Genomic DNA, 13,369 nt, shown 5'->3' on the forward strand with positions numbered 1-13,369 from the left:
TTAAATGTAGTTTGAAGTGCTGCCTGGGAACACACTGTAATAATTTAAATCATTACACATCTTCTGTTAGAAGTAGGGCTGTTCTGACTGCCATGGTCATTAACCTGGGAACAGATGATTGAAATGATGGACTATAGTCTGGCGTGTCACCACACTTGGGCAGACATTAATATGCAGTTCTTCAAAAGGCATTTCATGGTCTATCATTGCAACACTCCTTGCAAAAGAGACATTTAAGTCTCTGAGTCAAGAATCTGAAAGTCTTAAACAGCCTTCTGCTTTATGTCAACAGGACTTTGCATATTTAAAAGATGTGTTCAACATTTTCCACGTTTATATCTATTGAAACCAATCTAGCTTTGCTGCTGCGCACCGGCTAAGGCTCTGTCCTCCCCTGCCTTTAAACCGTGGCTGATTTATGAATAATTTACCAAAAGAGTGCTCTCAATTATACAACGTCACTTTTAGTGCTCTCCTGGGTTGTGGCCTGAGCCAGCTGCAGTCGGACACCCTTGGCGTCCACCTCCCGATCTTCACCAGGTTTCGGAATTCAGCTGATAAGTAAGTGATGGGCAGAGCTGTGGGGCTCTGGGGGGGCCACCCTGCCGCCCTCCCTCGGCACCCTGGGGGTGTCCGGTGAGTCGCTGGCGAGCCCATTGCATCTGGAAGGGAAATGGAGATGCTGCTCGAGCAATCTTTCAGCCCTCCTGCTGTTTGTCACTTTGGAATGGGGAAAAAGCCACCCGCTCTGATTAAAAGAAAGTTGTTTAATTAAACGACTTTAAAGTTCTTTAGTTGAAAGAAAGTTGATAAGTTGTTTTATTGAACACTTGTGAAATAATACATTAATACTGAAGACCTTTTCCCATTGCCTTCTGGGGGTTGTACAAGGAGGGAGAAAAATGCAGGGTTTTCAGACATAGGCTTTATCCTCAAATTAACGATGCTGGCCCAGGAAAAAAAGAGATGATGGGGATTGCACAATGTGCACAGGGGGGCCTTGCTTTATTTGTCTAGTTTTGAAAAAGTAAATTGTTTGTGACACTTTTTTAATCTGGCTCTTCTCTGCTCATGCATGTCTGTGAGATAACTCTGGTAAGCTCTCTCTTGTGAACAGTTCTACTGAAATTAATGAGATTAGTTTCCACGAAAAGAAATTACAAACCAGTTTATATCTTCTGGATGGTATTTATTGTCATGTTGACATACAAACCCCTGTACAATACTGGGGTTTTTTTCCTAAAGCAAGGAAAAAAAGAAAGACTCCCATGTGTTAATTTCCTAAAGAAATACAAAGAATTCAAATGAACAGCCACTGTGAACTATCTGTAGCTTAAAAGAAAATCAAAAAGCACCAAAGGGAAGATACAGGATCTCCTTTGCCTTTAGCCTTTTAAGATCAGTCATTTAAATAAATCTGAGACGCGCTAGTTAAACAAAATGTTAGTCACGGAAGAAATCAGCAATTGTGGTGAGAGAAGCAGCGAGAACTTTTGCTTTTCTCTGCAGAATCCACTTATAGTATAATTAGAATAGAAGCATTAGCTTGCAGTCAGGAACCATCCTGGGAGAGACAGGTTGTGTGGAAGTCCCCTTCACAGAGAGGATTGTTGGTGAGCAGCAGAGACAAATTTCAGCCTAAGCCATACCTCGCTTCTTTACAAAGACCAGGATGAAAGACTCCCACTCTCCCGGTATCTTTTGGAGTTATTAAGTAGGCTCAAGAGTTGTACCCTCCTCAAGTACAGTCACAGACAGAGCAGTAACTCAGCAAGCGCTAGGATGTTGAAGGATCTTAAGACATCCCTCCATCGGGCAGCTGTAATGTATGTGTAGGAGGGGTCCAATTTCATAGTCAATACTACTGGTGGGACACGTAGCACATACAACTGGCTGGAGCAAGAAATTGGAGATGTTCAGGCAAAGCTCGCCCAGCTTTTACTGCGGCGTGCAGTACCTTTTGAGTTCCCTGCTGCTGGAAACAATGTCACTGTGAAGATACAACATGTAAGTAAAAATCCATGCACAAGAGTGTCTAACTCAGCATTTGTGAGTTGGGAAGTATCAGACATAAAGTTGGCTGTGTAGCTTTACTGGTGGGCTTTGTTAAGGGCTTTGACACATGAACTCTCTAATCTTTTCCCTTACTTTCTGTCCATTATCCTCATTGCCACCCATCTTTTTACTGATAAAATTTGTGGACACCACAGAGAAGTCAAAAGGGCCCCCTAATGTTTGGAGATGACTCTGATCAGTTGGGTTTTTTTGCTGAGAACTTGGCATTTCTAATATTAAAAAATACTCAAATGTTTCATATACTTGCTGACTTCAGCTAGTACTGAATGCTCAGCATTTCTGCAAATTATCCCTGAGGTCTCAGGTGGCACATCCAGAGGACGCAAGTTTTATAAGCTGGTGAGCACTAGTGATTAGTGCGTTATATGTGTCAGCATCGCTCCAGTATCCTCCACAAAGGCTGGATTGAATCTAATTTTCCAAGGCATAATTCAAGCATAATTTTATTTCCTCTTTCTATATCCTTTCCTCTGTTTTGCACACTGTGGCCTTCCTTAACAATGTAACTTTTGTCTGATGCAGGATGTTGTTTTCATATAATGAAATGGGTGCTTTGGAAAGAAAATTATGTTGTGTGTGGGAACATAAATAATAATAAATGTATAAAGGAAGACTGCCCATTAATGCCTTTCTTTACAACACTAGAATTTCCTTTCTCCTTTCTCCTTTCTCCTTTCTCCTTTCTCCTTTCTCCTTTCTCCTTTCTCCTTTCTCCTTTCTCCTTTCTCCTTTCTCCTTTCTCCTTTTTCCTTTTTCCTTTTTCCTTTTTCCTTTTTCCTTTTTCCTTTTTTTCTTTTTTTACTTTTTTTCTTTTTTTTCTTTTTTTCTTTTTTTTTCTTTTTTTTCCTTTCTTTTTCTTTTTTTTCCCTTTTTTTTTTTTTTCTTTACTGGAACTGGCTCTCAATGCAGATCTCTGCCATTTGAGCTCTTAGTGCAGCTTACAGCCACAGAAGTTTGTTGCTCTGCGGGGTGTATGTGAGCTCCACGCCTTTACAGGGAGACAAGGCATATATGTTCCCCGTGGATTTCTCAGACATTTACAGACTGAGGCGGCCTGTTAAGCCTACGGGCTCTGGGGCTGTACTCTCATTCTCTAGTGAATCCCAGACTTTCCTACCTTTTTTCCCTGCAGTATTTCACCCCTGTGACTGCACTGCTTCCAGGGTGTGAAGTGGCACGTCTGCCTGGCTTTAGGCTGGTCGGCGCTAGCCGAGCAGCTCGCTGGCATGGCGCAGTGGTCCCCGCGCAATGTTACAGGATTGAGAGTTTTGTCAAGGCCAGAGGTCAAGACGGACGGATCTGAACTCAAATCCTAGAGATGCAAAGCACTATAACAACCCCCAAATAAACCAGCAGGTCTTTAAATTCAGCCCCATAAATGCAGCTTTGGCAGGAAATTATGTTTATGGAGGTTTTTTGTTTCTGTTTTTTCCACGTTACCCAAATTTTGACTCTTCTACCTGTTGCAGGCGCAGTTTCATTACGGCTGGCGCGGGAGCAGGGATAGCTTCGGTATTTCGTGCCCCCATCGGCGGGCTCTTGTTCACATTAGAAGAAGTGTCTTCGTTCTGGGACATCAGGCTGGCCTGGCAAACCTTCTTCTGCTGCTTGATGGCTACCTTCACCACAGATTTACTGTCCTCTTCTCTCTCTGGGTTTGTTTACAGAGGTCATTTTGGATTTTTTGAAGCAGAGAAAAGAATTATATTTTGGGTATGTACTGGGTGGGCGTGGGAGGAAATAGATGCAGGATTTTAGGCTTGTCTCTTTCAGCATTGTTGCTGGGGGAGTAGCGGGGAAGAGGGAACGAGAAGGGGAAAGGATGGTATATGTACAGTTATCAGATCAGTGGTTATGGAAGCCTTCACACTTTACATCTGGTAATCACTTAGATACAACACAGAGTTGTTTTGTTCTGAATTAAAGCAAAAAAATAGACAAAGCATCTACTATTTGCTTATGAGCTAATCGTATAAGTTATTAAGATAACTTTCTGTATGGGTGCTGGATAGGAGAGGGATACTTCGAAGTAAAGGAAAAAGCAGAGAAGCTCTTAAACAGGATGTCCTCTCCTTCTGTAGTTGGCTTCAGCTCTCTGTGGTTGCTGCAGGCATTGCTGCACTGTGCCCCTGTTCCTTGGTGCTTACAGATGAAACATTTGAAAACATATAATCACTGTTCGTTCCTGGTTGCACGACAGAGGTGACCTTCAGCCTCAGCTACCTTTACTTTATTCCTTCCAGCATGACACAACCGTGATCTTTGAATTTTACCTTGTGTCCATCTAAAAATAGTTGCTTTTATTATCATGTCTTTTGCTCATTTTTATTGCAAGATGATCCAACAGCGATGTGCAAGTATCATGATCTTCACTTCTTCTTGCCTAAATATCCTTCTTTGTATTTGACTTGAAGATCAATTAGAGAGCTAGAAATAAAACCCTGGTCTTCTGAATCCCAGTCCACTTTTTGCTACTAAGTACATTTTTCTGATCACTTTCATTGATCTCTGAATTTCTTCTGGCTTGTGTCTCTCTAGCAATGCAGAAACCAGAGATTATGGTATTTTCCACATGCAGGCATACCTTGTTTGGGAAAATAAGCAACATTTTTTTGTGTGCATGCTGCCTGATATAATGATTTTGCATATGCTGTGCAAAAGTATTTGGGGTATATTTCCTTTACCACAAGTTTAGCTGGGGCAAGCAGAGAAGGCATTGATTTTCAACCCAAATCCTTTTTGTGGACCATAGTGCAGTCCCCCAAACAGTTGCAGTGACACAACCAAGATGATAAAAATTTGTGGCAGAAAGGTGAGACTACATGGACAGGGAAGAGGTCAGGCCTTCTGAAGCCAGATTCATTGCTGAAGCCAAAGTATTGTGTAATGAACAGCTGCATGCACAAGGGAGAGTAGGTTCACTTCAATTGCTATTTTACAATAAGCATTGCTCTTTCAACACTCCTTTCAGGATGTTTTCTGAAAAAAGCAGTGGATTCTGTCTCCTTCTGTCTTCTCTTAGTGTCGTTAGAGGGCAAAGCTAGCTCAAATTATTATCAACATGACTTCTGGCAGGGTTCAATAGTTTTTGGCTCTCAATGCGGTACAGATAACCAGAAACATTTTCATTTCACTGAACACGGGGCTCAGGGGAAATTTTGCTTCTTTCATGTTTTGTGGCATTAACCAACACAGTTTACAGTGGGTAAACTCTGAGTTGAAAGCTTGTGGGTTATGTTTCTCAAGAAAACTATTTGTTTTCTTTAGTTTCATTCTACCTAGCATAATGTTACAAGGGGAATTTATTGTACTCCAGAGCATGAGATTTTCAGGAAGCTTCACTGAATTGTTACGTAGACCATTGGATTATTTGTAAAGGTGAAACTTGCTCTGTAGGTAACAGATTTTTCTTGATGACTGGCCTAAGCCTGTGGTTGATACTACAACTAAAACAAACAATACGCTGTGCCACCTTTCATTCCCAGCGTGTGGAGCACTTGCTTGACCTTACCTTTATTGCCACACACATGCAGTGTAATGTGCATATATTACTTTAAAACAAACATCTCATTATATCTTTCCCTTAGGAGAAATGGAGGCAGGGAGAGAAAGCAATAAAACCATGAATGTCCATTTTTAGTTTTAATGCAGGATTGGAATTAAGTGGAATATAATGCAAGATATTTGGATCCCGCAGTAAATAAAACCCAATTTTTCTACTTCAAATGAAGCTACTTCTCTCTGAATTTCAACTTCTTAAACCTTAGATCTCTTTAAATCCTTTGGAAAAGGACAGATATCGTTGCAGCTATATTGGTCAAAATAGCATTATTAATGTTTTGCTTAGTACATAGAGTACCTATATATGTGATGGTTGTAGTCCTGATTATAAGGCACGATACACCTTAAGTCTTTCCCTGCGAGTGTACCCTGCAGGTGTGGGGCTTCTTGTGCCTGGGAATGGCTGCTGGGGTTCTCCCCGTTCCAGACCCGGTTTCTCAGTCTGCAGCACCCTATGGACCAACTCTTCAAGCTTGGTTGGATTTTGACCCTGGTATTCCTCCTCTCAGGAAATACCACCAGTATTTAGAACAGCCACCTGGTGGATTTGTTAAAGTCTAGGCTAGTTGCAGCAGAACAAGAATAAGATTAACGGTCAAGAAGAAGAGGAGGAGGAAGAAAAAAGAGTTTGAATAGTAAGAGGGCCTGTGCACTTGCTCAAGCAATTTCAGGAAGGCTGACAGTTTCTCCTATCCGCTACCCCCAAGATGATACTAGTTTAGGTTTTTTTGCAGGCAACCCTTGACATGTGCCCTTACTGCTTCTTGCCAGGTAGCTTTTTGAGCATTTCGTGATCTCTTACTCTGTCCAGATCCTAATCTTGACAAAAAGCTGTGTAACTCTAAGCCTGGGCTAAGGAAATCATATCCTCACAACTTTTAATAGATTGCCACTGATCTGTTGACCCCTTTTTGTTGGTTGGAAGGTAAAGTTAAAACATGACATTGCTCTCATCCTTGCTGCCTATTGAGGAATCAAGCAGAAAATTCAATTACTATTCCAGCTGCCAGATTATATTCTGTGTTTGTGATTTGTTGTTCTGTGAGTTGTTCCAGCTCAGCATCAATTTTCACAGTTTTACTTGAATAGATTTACTTATAAATTATCTCAATGCACATGGCTGCAGGTTGACACTTAATAAATGAACTTTCCCGAATTATGATGTAGATATAGACACAGTGAGCAAAACTCTGGTTCAGCAGAGTCTTTTGAAGTGTTCATTAAGGCCAATATGTCATGTTATTTGGATGTCACCTGAAGTGCTGAGTGCTTGTGGTAACTGCAGTGCATCATAGAGGTCTCTGCAGAGTGTGCTAACACCGGTGTCTACCTGCTTGTTCCACGCCTGTGAGGTGTGCAAGAAGAGTACACAACAAAGAGTTTAATTAGCTTTAAACTAATTAGCTGAGCTCCCTCAACTGCAAGGAAAGATTTATTTCCTGTATAGAAATTACTTTGTGGTATCAAGTTTTGTAAGAGAGGGTGCAATATTTCATGTCACTGGCAGGATGCTCACAACATTTTTTCTCCTTTCTTTGACTCAGGTTAAGAACTTGCTGGACATGAATGTCTTGGCCTTCATTCCAACCATCCTCCTTGGAATGCTTGGAGGTCTTCTAGGAGCTCTCTTTGTTTCCCTAAATATAAAGATTAATAAATTACGTATGCAGTTCTTTAATTCAATTCCAAAATTATACCTTAGAAAAACAAGCAAGCTGTTGGAAACTGTGCTCATCCTTGTAAGTAAATAATACAGTTCTCTTGATTATATAATATTTACAGTGGCTAATGAGGGCAGGTCATAAATTGGCTGGATGTAAAAGTGGATCTCACCTGCTGGTGCTTGATAATGTGCAAACAGAGTACAGCAAACATGGATTTCCAAAGTACATATAGGCATTTAATGTTGGTTGGTATATAAGAATGGAGAGGACATGTTTTGTTTTGGTTTTTTGTTTTATTTTTTAATGCCTGAAGTATTTTACATGTAGAGTTGCTCTTCCACTGCTGCTCTATTCCAATGATACTACTTCAACTTAGTGACATGTAGCAGTTATGTTGCGGTGCTTTTGCATTTATTTGCAATCTGTGGAGGGCTATCACAAGTAGATTTCATCCATTTTCCTCCATTTTTCCTTGCTAGCGATTGATGCTCTCATTACCCCACACAGCTTGCTCATGTAGCAGAACCAGGTGGACATCCTCCTCCACACCTCTGCACCTGGGCACTTTTTCAGCTGTTACATTGGAAAGAACAATTAGGAGACTATTACCATAACCATATGGTTTTTTGCCTCAGGACAACAAAGGAGACCTCTGCCTGTTGTGCGAAGATTAGATGCATGAAGAATAAATGTTGTAGAGGGTTTAAAAGTTATGCATAGGTGCAGAAAACTTTCTGGAGCTAACTATGTGTCTGGAGTCAGTTATCCTAGTTGTTACTGATGGAGGTCAGCCTGGAACCTCAGATGTCCAGATAAGGCATGACGGGGCCACTTTACCTCTAGGCTTTGGAGTTTCCATTTGCCATTGTATGGCTTTGGGGAGGAGGGTCATGCCATTGGAACAAAAAGGGTGTAGACAAAAGGTTCCTATATTTTGAATATTTTCATAATTTTCAATTTTATGCTTTGGTTATAACTTAACTATGTTGTTAAATGTGGAGGAAGGAAACCTTCAGAGCTTTTCTACTGCACTTTTAGTAAATTGTGCAAATTTGGGTTTCTCTGCAAGTTTCTCAAATTAATATCTGCTTGTCATAATTTTTCTTTTTTTCCCACCATTTTTGAGGAAGTCTTTCTGAGGAGTTTTTGGATCTTTTCAAGTGTTGAGATGATCTTTCTTTAGGGAAATCGGTGCACACCAAAGCCCCTTTCTTCTGCCTTCTCTTAGGCAGACTTGCCAGTGCGTTTTATGTATGCTATATATATCTTTTATATATACTATTGTATACTATCTCTTGCCTCCCTCCTGGAGAGAGGGGTGGTCAATTGTAGGCCAATGGATTGGCCGCATAGATGCTCTCCTCCCATCAGCCCAGACATGCCTTCAGCAGCCTCTACTTCTAGCCAACAAAAGGACATAAACGTCAGGGAAAAGCAATCACCTTAGCTCACATCAGCAACCTGGATGATACTGGGAGGAAAACAATTCGTATTTTAAATATGAAAAGGTAAACTTTTGGAGCTAAAAGTGTGAATAACCGTAGGTTGAGGCACATGGTCAATTCTCCGCAAGCTCTCCGCAGATGGGTACCGAGGTGTGGATGTTTCCCGTAGGTTGCACTATTTTTCCTCTCCATAGGGTCAGAAAGAGTGCATTTCGTTTAGTCCTTGCAAGGGGTGCATGCTATGGCAGTCCATCTCCTCCTCCTCTCGGAGCAGCATGCTGCTGCTTGGGTTCTCTGCTGGCACATCAGAGGTGAAACCTGACCTGCGGGAGGAGGAAGAGGAGGAGGAGGAGGAGGAGGAGGGATCCCCGCCAACGGACTGTGCTGGAGCAGGCCCATGCCACCGATGACAACTGGATTTTAGCTCCTCTTAGTGGCAAGATGTCGGCTTTTCAGTCTGCAGCCGTGTTTGTTCAGCATCTCGCTGAGGGGAGGCACCTTGAGGAAGCTCACTTGAAGCTTTTTGCTTCCACGTTTGAAGGAGTGGGTAAGGTAGGTAGGGAAAAGGGGGTTTCTCAGCTCCAGGGAGAGTCTTTCCACTGCCCAGCCTTCCTTCGCTGTGCTACAAATTTGCTCCCAGGTCTTGCAAAGGATTCGGCACTTTGTGCTGTTGAGCGCTGCAATGAGACAGCTTAACAAAAAATCCAGTTTGCAGACCGGCAGGATGAGGAGTAGTGTCCCATGTGTGACTCCCATTAGTCCTGTGTAAACTCCACGGTTTCCAAAGGACCTCTGTTTGTGAGAGGTCAGGTTTGTAGCAATTACTATTTTAACAATTTGGAACCGGAGCTCTGTGTTTGACAGCCTCTTCCCCTACTATTGGGAAAGATTTGGCTTTCTCATAGTACATTACAAAAACCTTGCATAAACTACTTAAACACATAAAACCCACACAGTTCCGTATTACTTTTCAGGAAAAAAACCAAAACAAGCCACAACGTAAGCCAGCAAGACCCAGTATGTCAGAAGATACTATAGGATTAAACTTAAGATCAGCTAGCAAAGATGTAGTGTCAGACGTAAAGAAAATGCCTCCTAAGAGTTATTTTACGTTGTTTAGGGAGTGGTGCCTTACTGACTCCGAAGTTCACGGAGCAGTTAGCACCTTGCCAGATCATACCTGAAACTGGGAGAACAGAATGTGTTTTGTAGGGCTATAGTGCTTACAAGAGCTTTTCTGTTTATATATTTTTGTCTTCATCCTTTAAATTAAAGACAAAAATACTGTTTTTTTACATTACCTTTGTAGCATGAACTATTATTCAGACTGTTTTTCCTTTTTATTAGCTCTAGGAGATCCTGCTCAGGTCACAGTCCTTATTTTATTATAACTAGGCAAAAAAATGGCAGGAAAGAAACTCTTTGATCTGAGAGAGAACGATACAATCTTTTTTTTTTTTTTTTTTTTTTAAATAAACTCACATAATCAGGCAACTGAAAGAAACTATGTCACAGTGACTTTGACCAAAAATAATCTTGTATAAACCAGTCTGCATTTAAACTTGCAAAGAACTCATCACGGTCTCTTCCACACCCACAACATAACCCGGAGTACCATTCCTTTGACTGGAATTGAATATCTAATCTTCAGCCCATAGATTAGGCAAAGCCGTCTTCCTAAGTGCCCTTCTGCCCCTTGGCCTGCGTTTGCTTCTCCTCAATTCATCACCTTTCTCTCTGTGAGGAAATCACAATGTAGATAATGTTCTGCCAAGAATCTGGCAGAGCTATCTTTCTTTTTCTAATTTTTTAATCATGTTGACTAATGCTTCTGTTCCAAAAGCTCAGTGTTTCCATGGGCAGGGTGAACAATTTAAGGATATATGCATATATACTTATATATTAAACTGTCAAAGGTTTAAAAGGTTACTTGAAGGATTATTTTTTTTTCTACCTAGCTGTGAAGATAGGCTACTACTTTAAATATGTAGCCACTGGCTCCAGGCTAGCTGTCCTTCTAGCTCCCTTTGGACTTTGGGGCTTTGGCAAAAACTTGACCTGGGTTTGAACTGTCCCAGAGTTATGTTTTCAGAAACAAAACCTGACCTAAGCTTTGTGAAGACTGAACTACTCCCAGTTTCATCTATCTCTTGTAGATGCGCTCTGCCCATAAGCTTATAATCTTTGAGATACAGGGAAACAAAGGCTTGAGATACGATTGTCTGACAAATCGTCACAGCTGCACACAGCTGAATCTCAGCTTGAGGGTTTCTATAAATGTGCTACCTGAGCTGTTTTATAACAATCCACAGAGTGCGTGAAACCTTGTGCTTGGAAAATATGTTATTATTATGGCTGTGTGTGTGTTCCGGTAATTTCTCTCCAGAAGTCTACTGAAATCTTGTCTAAATCTTTTTTTTGGATGTATCTTCATTTATTTAGAAATGCAAATTGATCTCAACTAAGATTAAAAAAAATCAGTTTTGAATGAAATATAACTATGTTATATTGAACTCTGTTATGTTGAAAAATATGCATAACTGAAATACAGTCATCTCATGTAAAAACTTCCTTTGCTTTTGCCGAATGCAAAGCAGCCTGTGAAAACACCACCTGCTGTGCTCTATTTAAAACATTTTTGGTTTCATTCATGTGCACTTCAAAATGGGTATATGGAAAACTAGTAGAAGGACCTGATAAAGTCTCTTCATCCATTTGGATTGCAATGGCTGTGTCTCTACTGTATAGTATGTAATCTGCTTTAGGCGTTATAGCTGTCTAGTATTGCTAGGATGTCTAGGAACTTCTTCCTGTTGATTACCTGAATATTAGTCCTTTCGTAACATCCTCCTTAAAAGGGAAGGGGAGCAATAAGTTTACAACTTAGAAACAAGTCTTCAGCTGTTCATACTAACCAGGGACTTCAAATTTGCATAAATCAGGAAGTAACTTAAATTGAAGTAGTGGATTGTTTTTGACACCCAGCATAATTTTAAGTGCCAACCAAAAACCTAGGTCCTTAATGAAAGACACATAGATCCCGAGTCCTTGCTGTGCACAAGTTGCAGCCTCAGGCTGGTAGCCTGCAAGGAGCTCTGGCTGAATGTGGCACGTGGCGGGGAGGCTGGGCACATGTAGAACATCCCACGTGCTGCAAATCTTTCTCTCTGGAGGTAGCGGTGGCTCTCTGGTGGCTGCAGAGTTGGAGGTCAATTACCTAGTTGCAACTGTTGAGTCCCTGCATTTAGGTGAGATAAATCTGGGCCTCAGTGGCTGCTTAGGAGCAAATGCTGATCTGGGACATGTGAACAAGACAAAACGACAATTTCCTTGTGGTAACTGCCGGCACTTTTCTTTCTGTTTTTGTCTGTTTCTACACCTCATGATAGTCTATTTACTTATTTTAATGTCTGCAGGTATGTACGACGACAGTTACAGTATACTTACCCTATTTCTTTCCTTGCACTCCAGTCATGAGCGTGAGAAACTACCAGCTGAGAAACAACTCAGGAATGTAAGTGGTAAGAGTCACCAGGAGCATATCTATGTAAATACAATTATTAACCATTTCTCCTAGTTGTTACAAGGATTTGGGATGGAAAAATTGAAAGGTGCATCAGAGCTGAATGTTTAAAAAGAATTCATGTAGAGACAAGAATCACACTTAATCTTTTAATCACTGAAATTTAATCACACTTAAACTTTTCCAATGAGAGGCATTTGATATCATGTCAAATTAAAGGAAAAAAAAGGAGAAAGAAAGAAACAAAAGGGATTTCAAAAATGAAAAGAGCCTGAAATGTGGCTGTTATGTATCACGCAAGCACGTTTTCAATTTAGAATCCTAATTTTCATTTAAAAGGTATATAAGCCTGTAGGAAACAGGCTGTGCTTTAACTGGAAAGCTGGAACTGGAAACTGATGAAAAACCTTTGTTATTCTCAGCTTCAGTCAGCTGCTGTTGGCGGAGGGACATGATTTGATCAGTCATCTATATAAGAACACATCAGAGGTGCACGCCACTACAGCACAAACTGTAATCTGGGGACTTAAAATGACAGATATTGTGTTAATAAACAGGCAGGGAATATTTGGCTGGATGGCTAGGGATTTTTATGGGTGATACAGTTGAAGAGATCCTTGAATCTGATACAGGTTTTGCAGTCCAAGTATCTTTCTTGAGAAATACCTGTGAGGAATCCAGAGGAAGTAGAAAAAGAATTGGTCAGATTGAGGTTAAATGACAGTTTGATTTCACAGTCATTGAAAATGGTCACTACCAACTTGTAGTTTTGTACATTCATAAATTTGTAAAATTCATGAATTCCTCCTTCCAAGTGGGCAGCATCATATATATTGCATAATACGAACTGTAAATACTGAATAACTTGCCATTGGTGACTGGACTCTGAAGAGCTTATTTAAGTATATAGAAAGCAGATGTACTTTCCCATTCTTGCCACCAACTCTAGACTGTCATTTGACTTGCAATACCTGGTTCAGTATTGTTTGTGATGATACGTATTTACATATTCTTTATAAAAGCAAAATTTGTCACTTAGTGCCAGGACTTGGTGTGTACGGCTATTTGGATTGCTTTTTCCTCACCCTGACATCCCTTTT

The 13,369-nt window shown here is 40.8% G+C and overlaps 1 protein-coding gene across 13 annotated transcripts in view; it reads left to right on the forward strand.

Annotated features, from left to right (window-relative positions):
* Positions 1-276: 276 nt before the first annotated feature.
* Positions 277-13,369, forward strand: part of LOC142406125 (chloride channel protein D-like) — a 95,560-nt gene continuing 82,467 nt past the window's right edge. For 8 of the 13 annotated variants that reach the window (XR_012774447.1, XM_075494622.1, XM_075494624.1 and 5 more), the window contains exons 1-4: positions 277-561; positions 3,546-3,789; positions 7,182-7,376; positions 12,163-12,260. Coding sequence is in view for 12 of the 13 variants with exons in the window: in XM_075494622.1 (XP_075350737.1) it covers positions 419-561; positions 3,546-3,789; positions 7,182-7,376; positions 12,163-12,260 (680 nt within the window). In the remaining variant the exon portion in view is untranslated. Of the gene's footprint in view, positions 562-1,819; positions 2,008-3,545; positions 3,790-7,181; positions 7,377-12,162; positions 12,261-13,369 lie in introns of those variants that run through there. The other 5 variants (XM_075494627.1, XM_075494626.1, XM_075494629.1 and 2 more) reach the window with 5 other exon arrangements.

Source organism: Mycteria americana, chromosome 2 (genome assembly GCF_035582795.1).
Source record: "Mycteria americana isolate JAX WOST 10 ecotype Jacksonville Zoo and Gardens chromosome 2, USCA_MyAme_1.0, whole genome shotgun sequence".
Classification (NCBI taxonomy): domain Eukaryota; kingdom Metazoa; phylum Chordata; class Aves; order Ciconiiformes; family Ciconiidae; genus Mycteria; species Mycteria americana.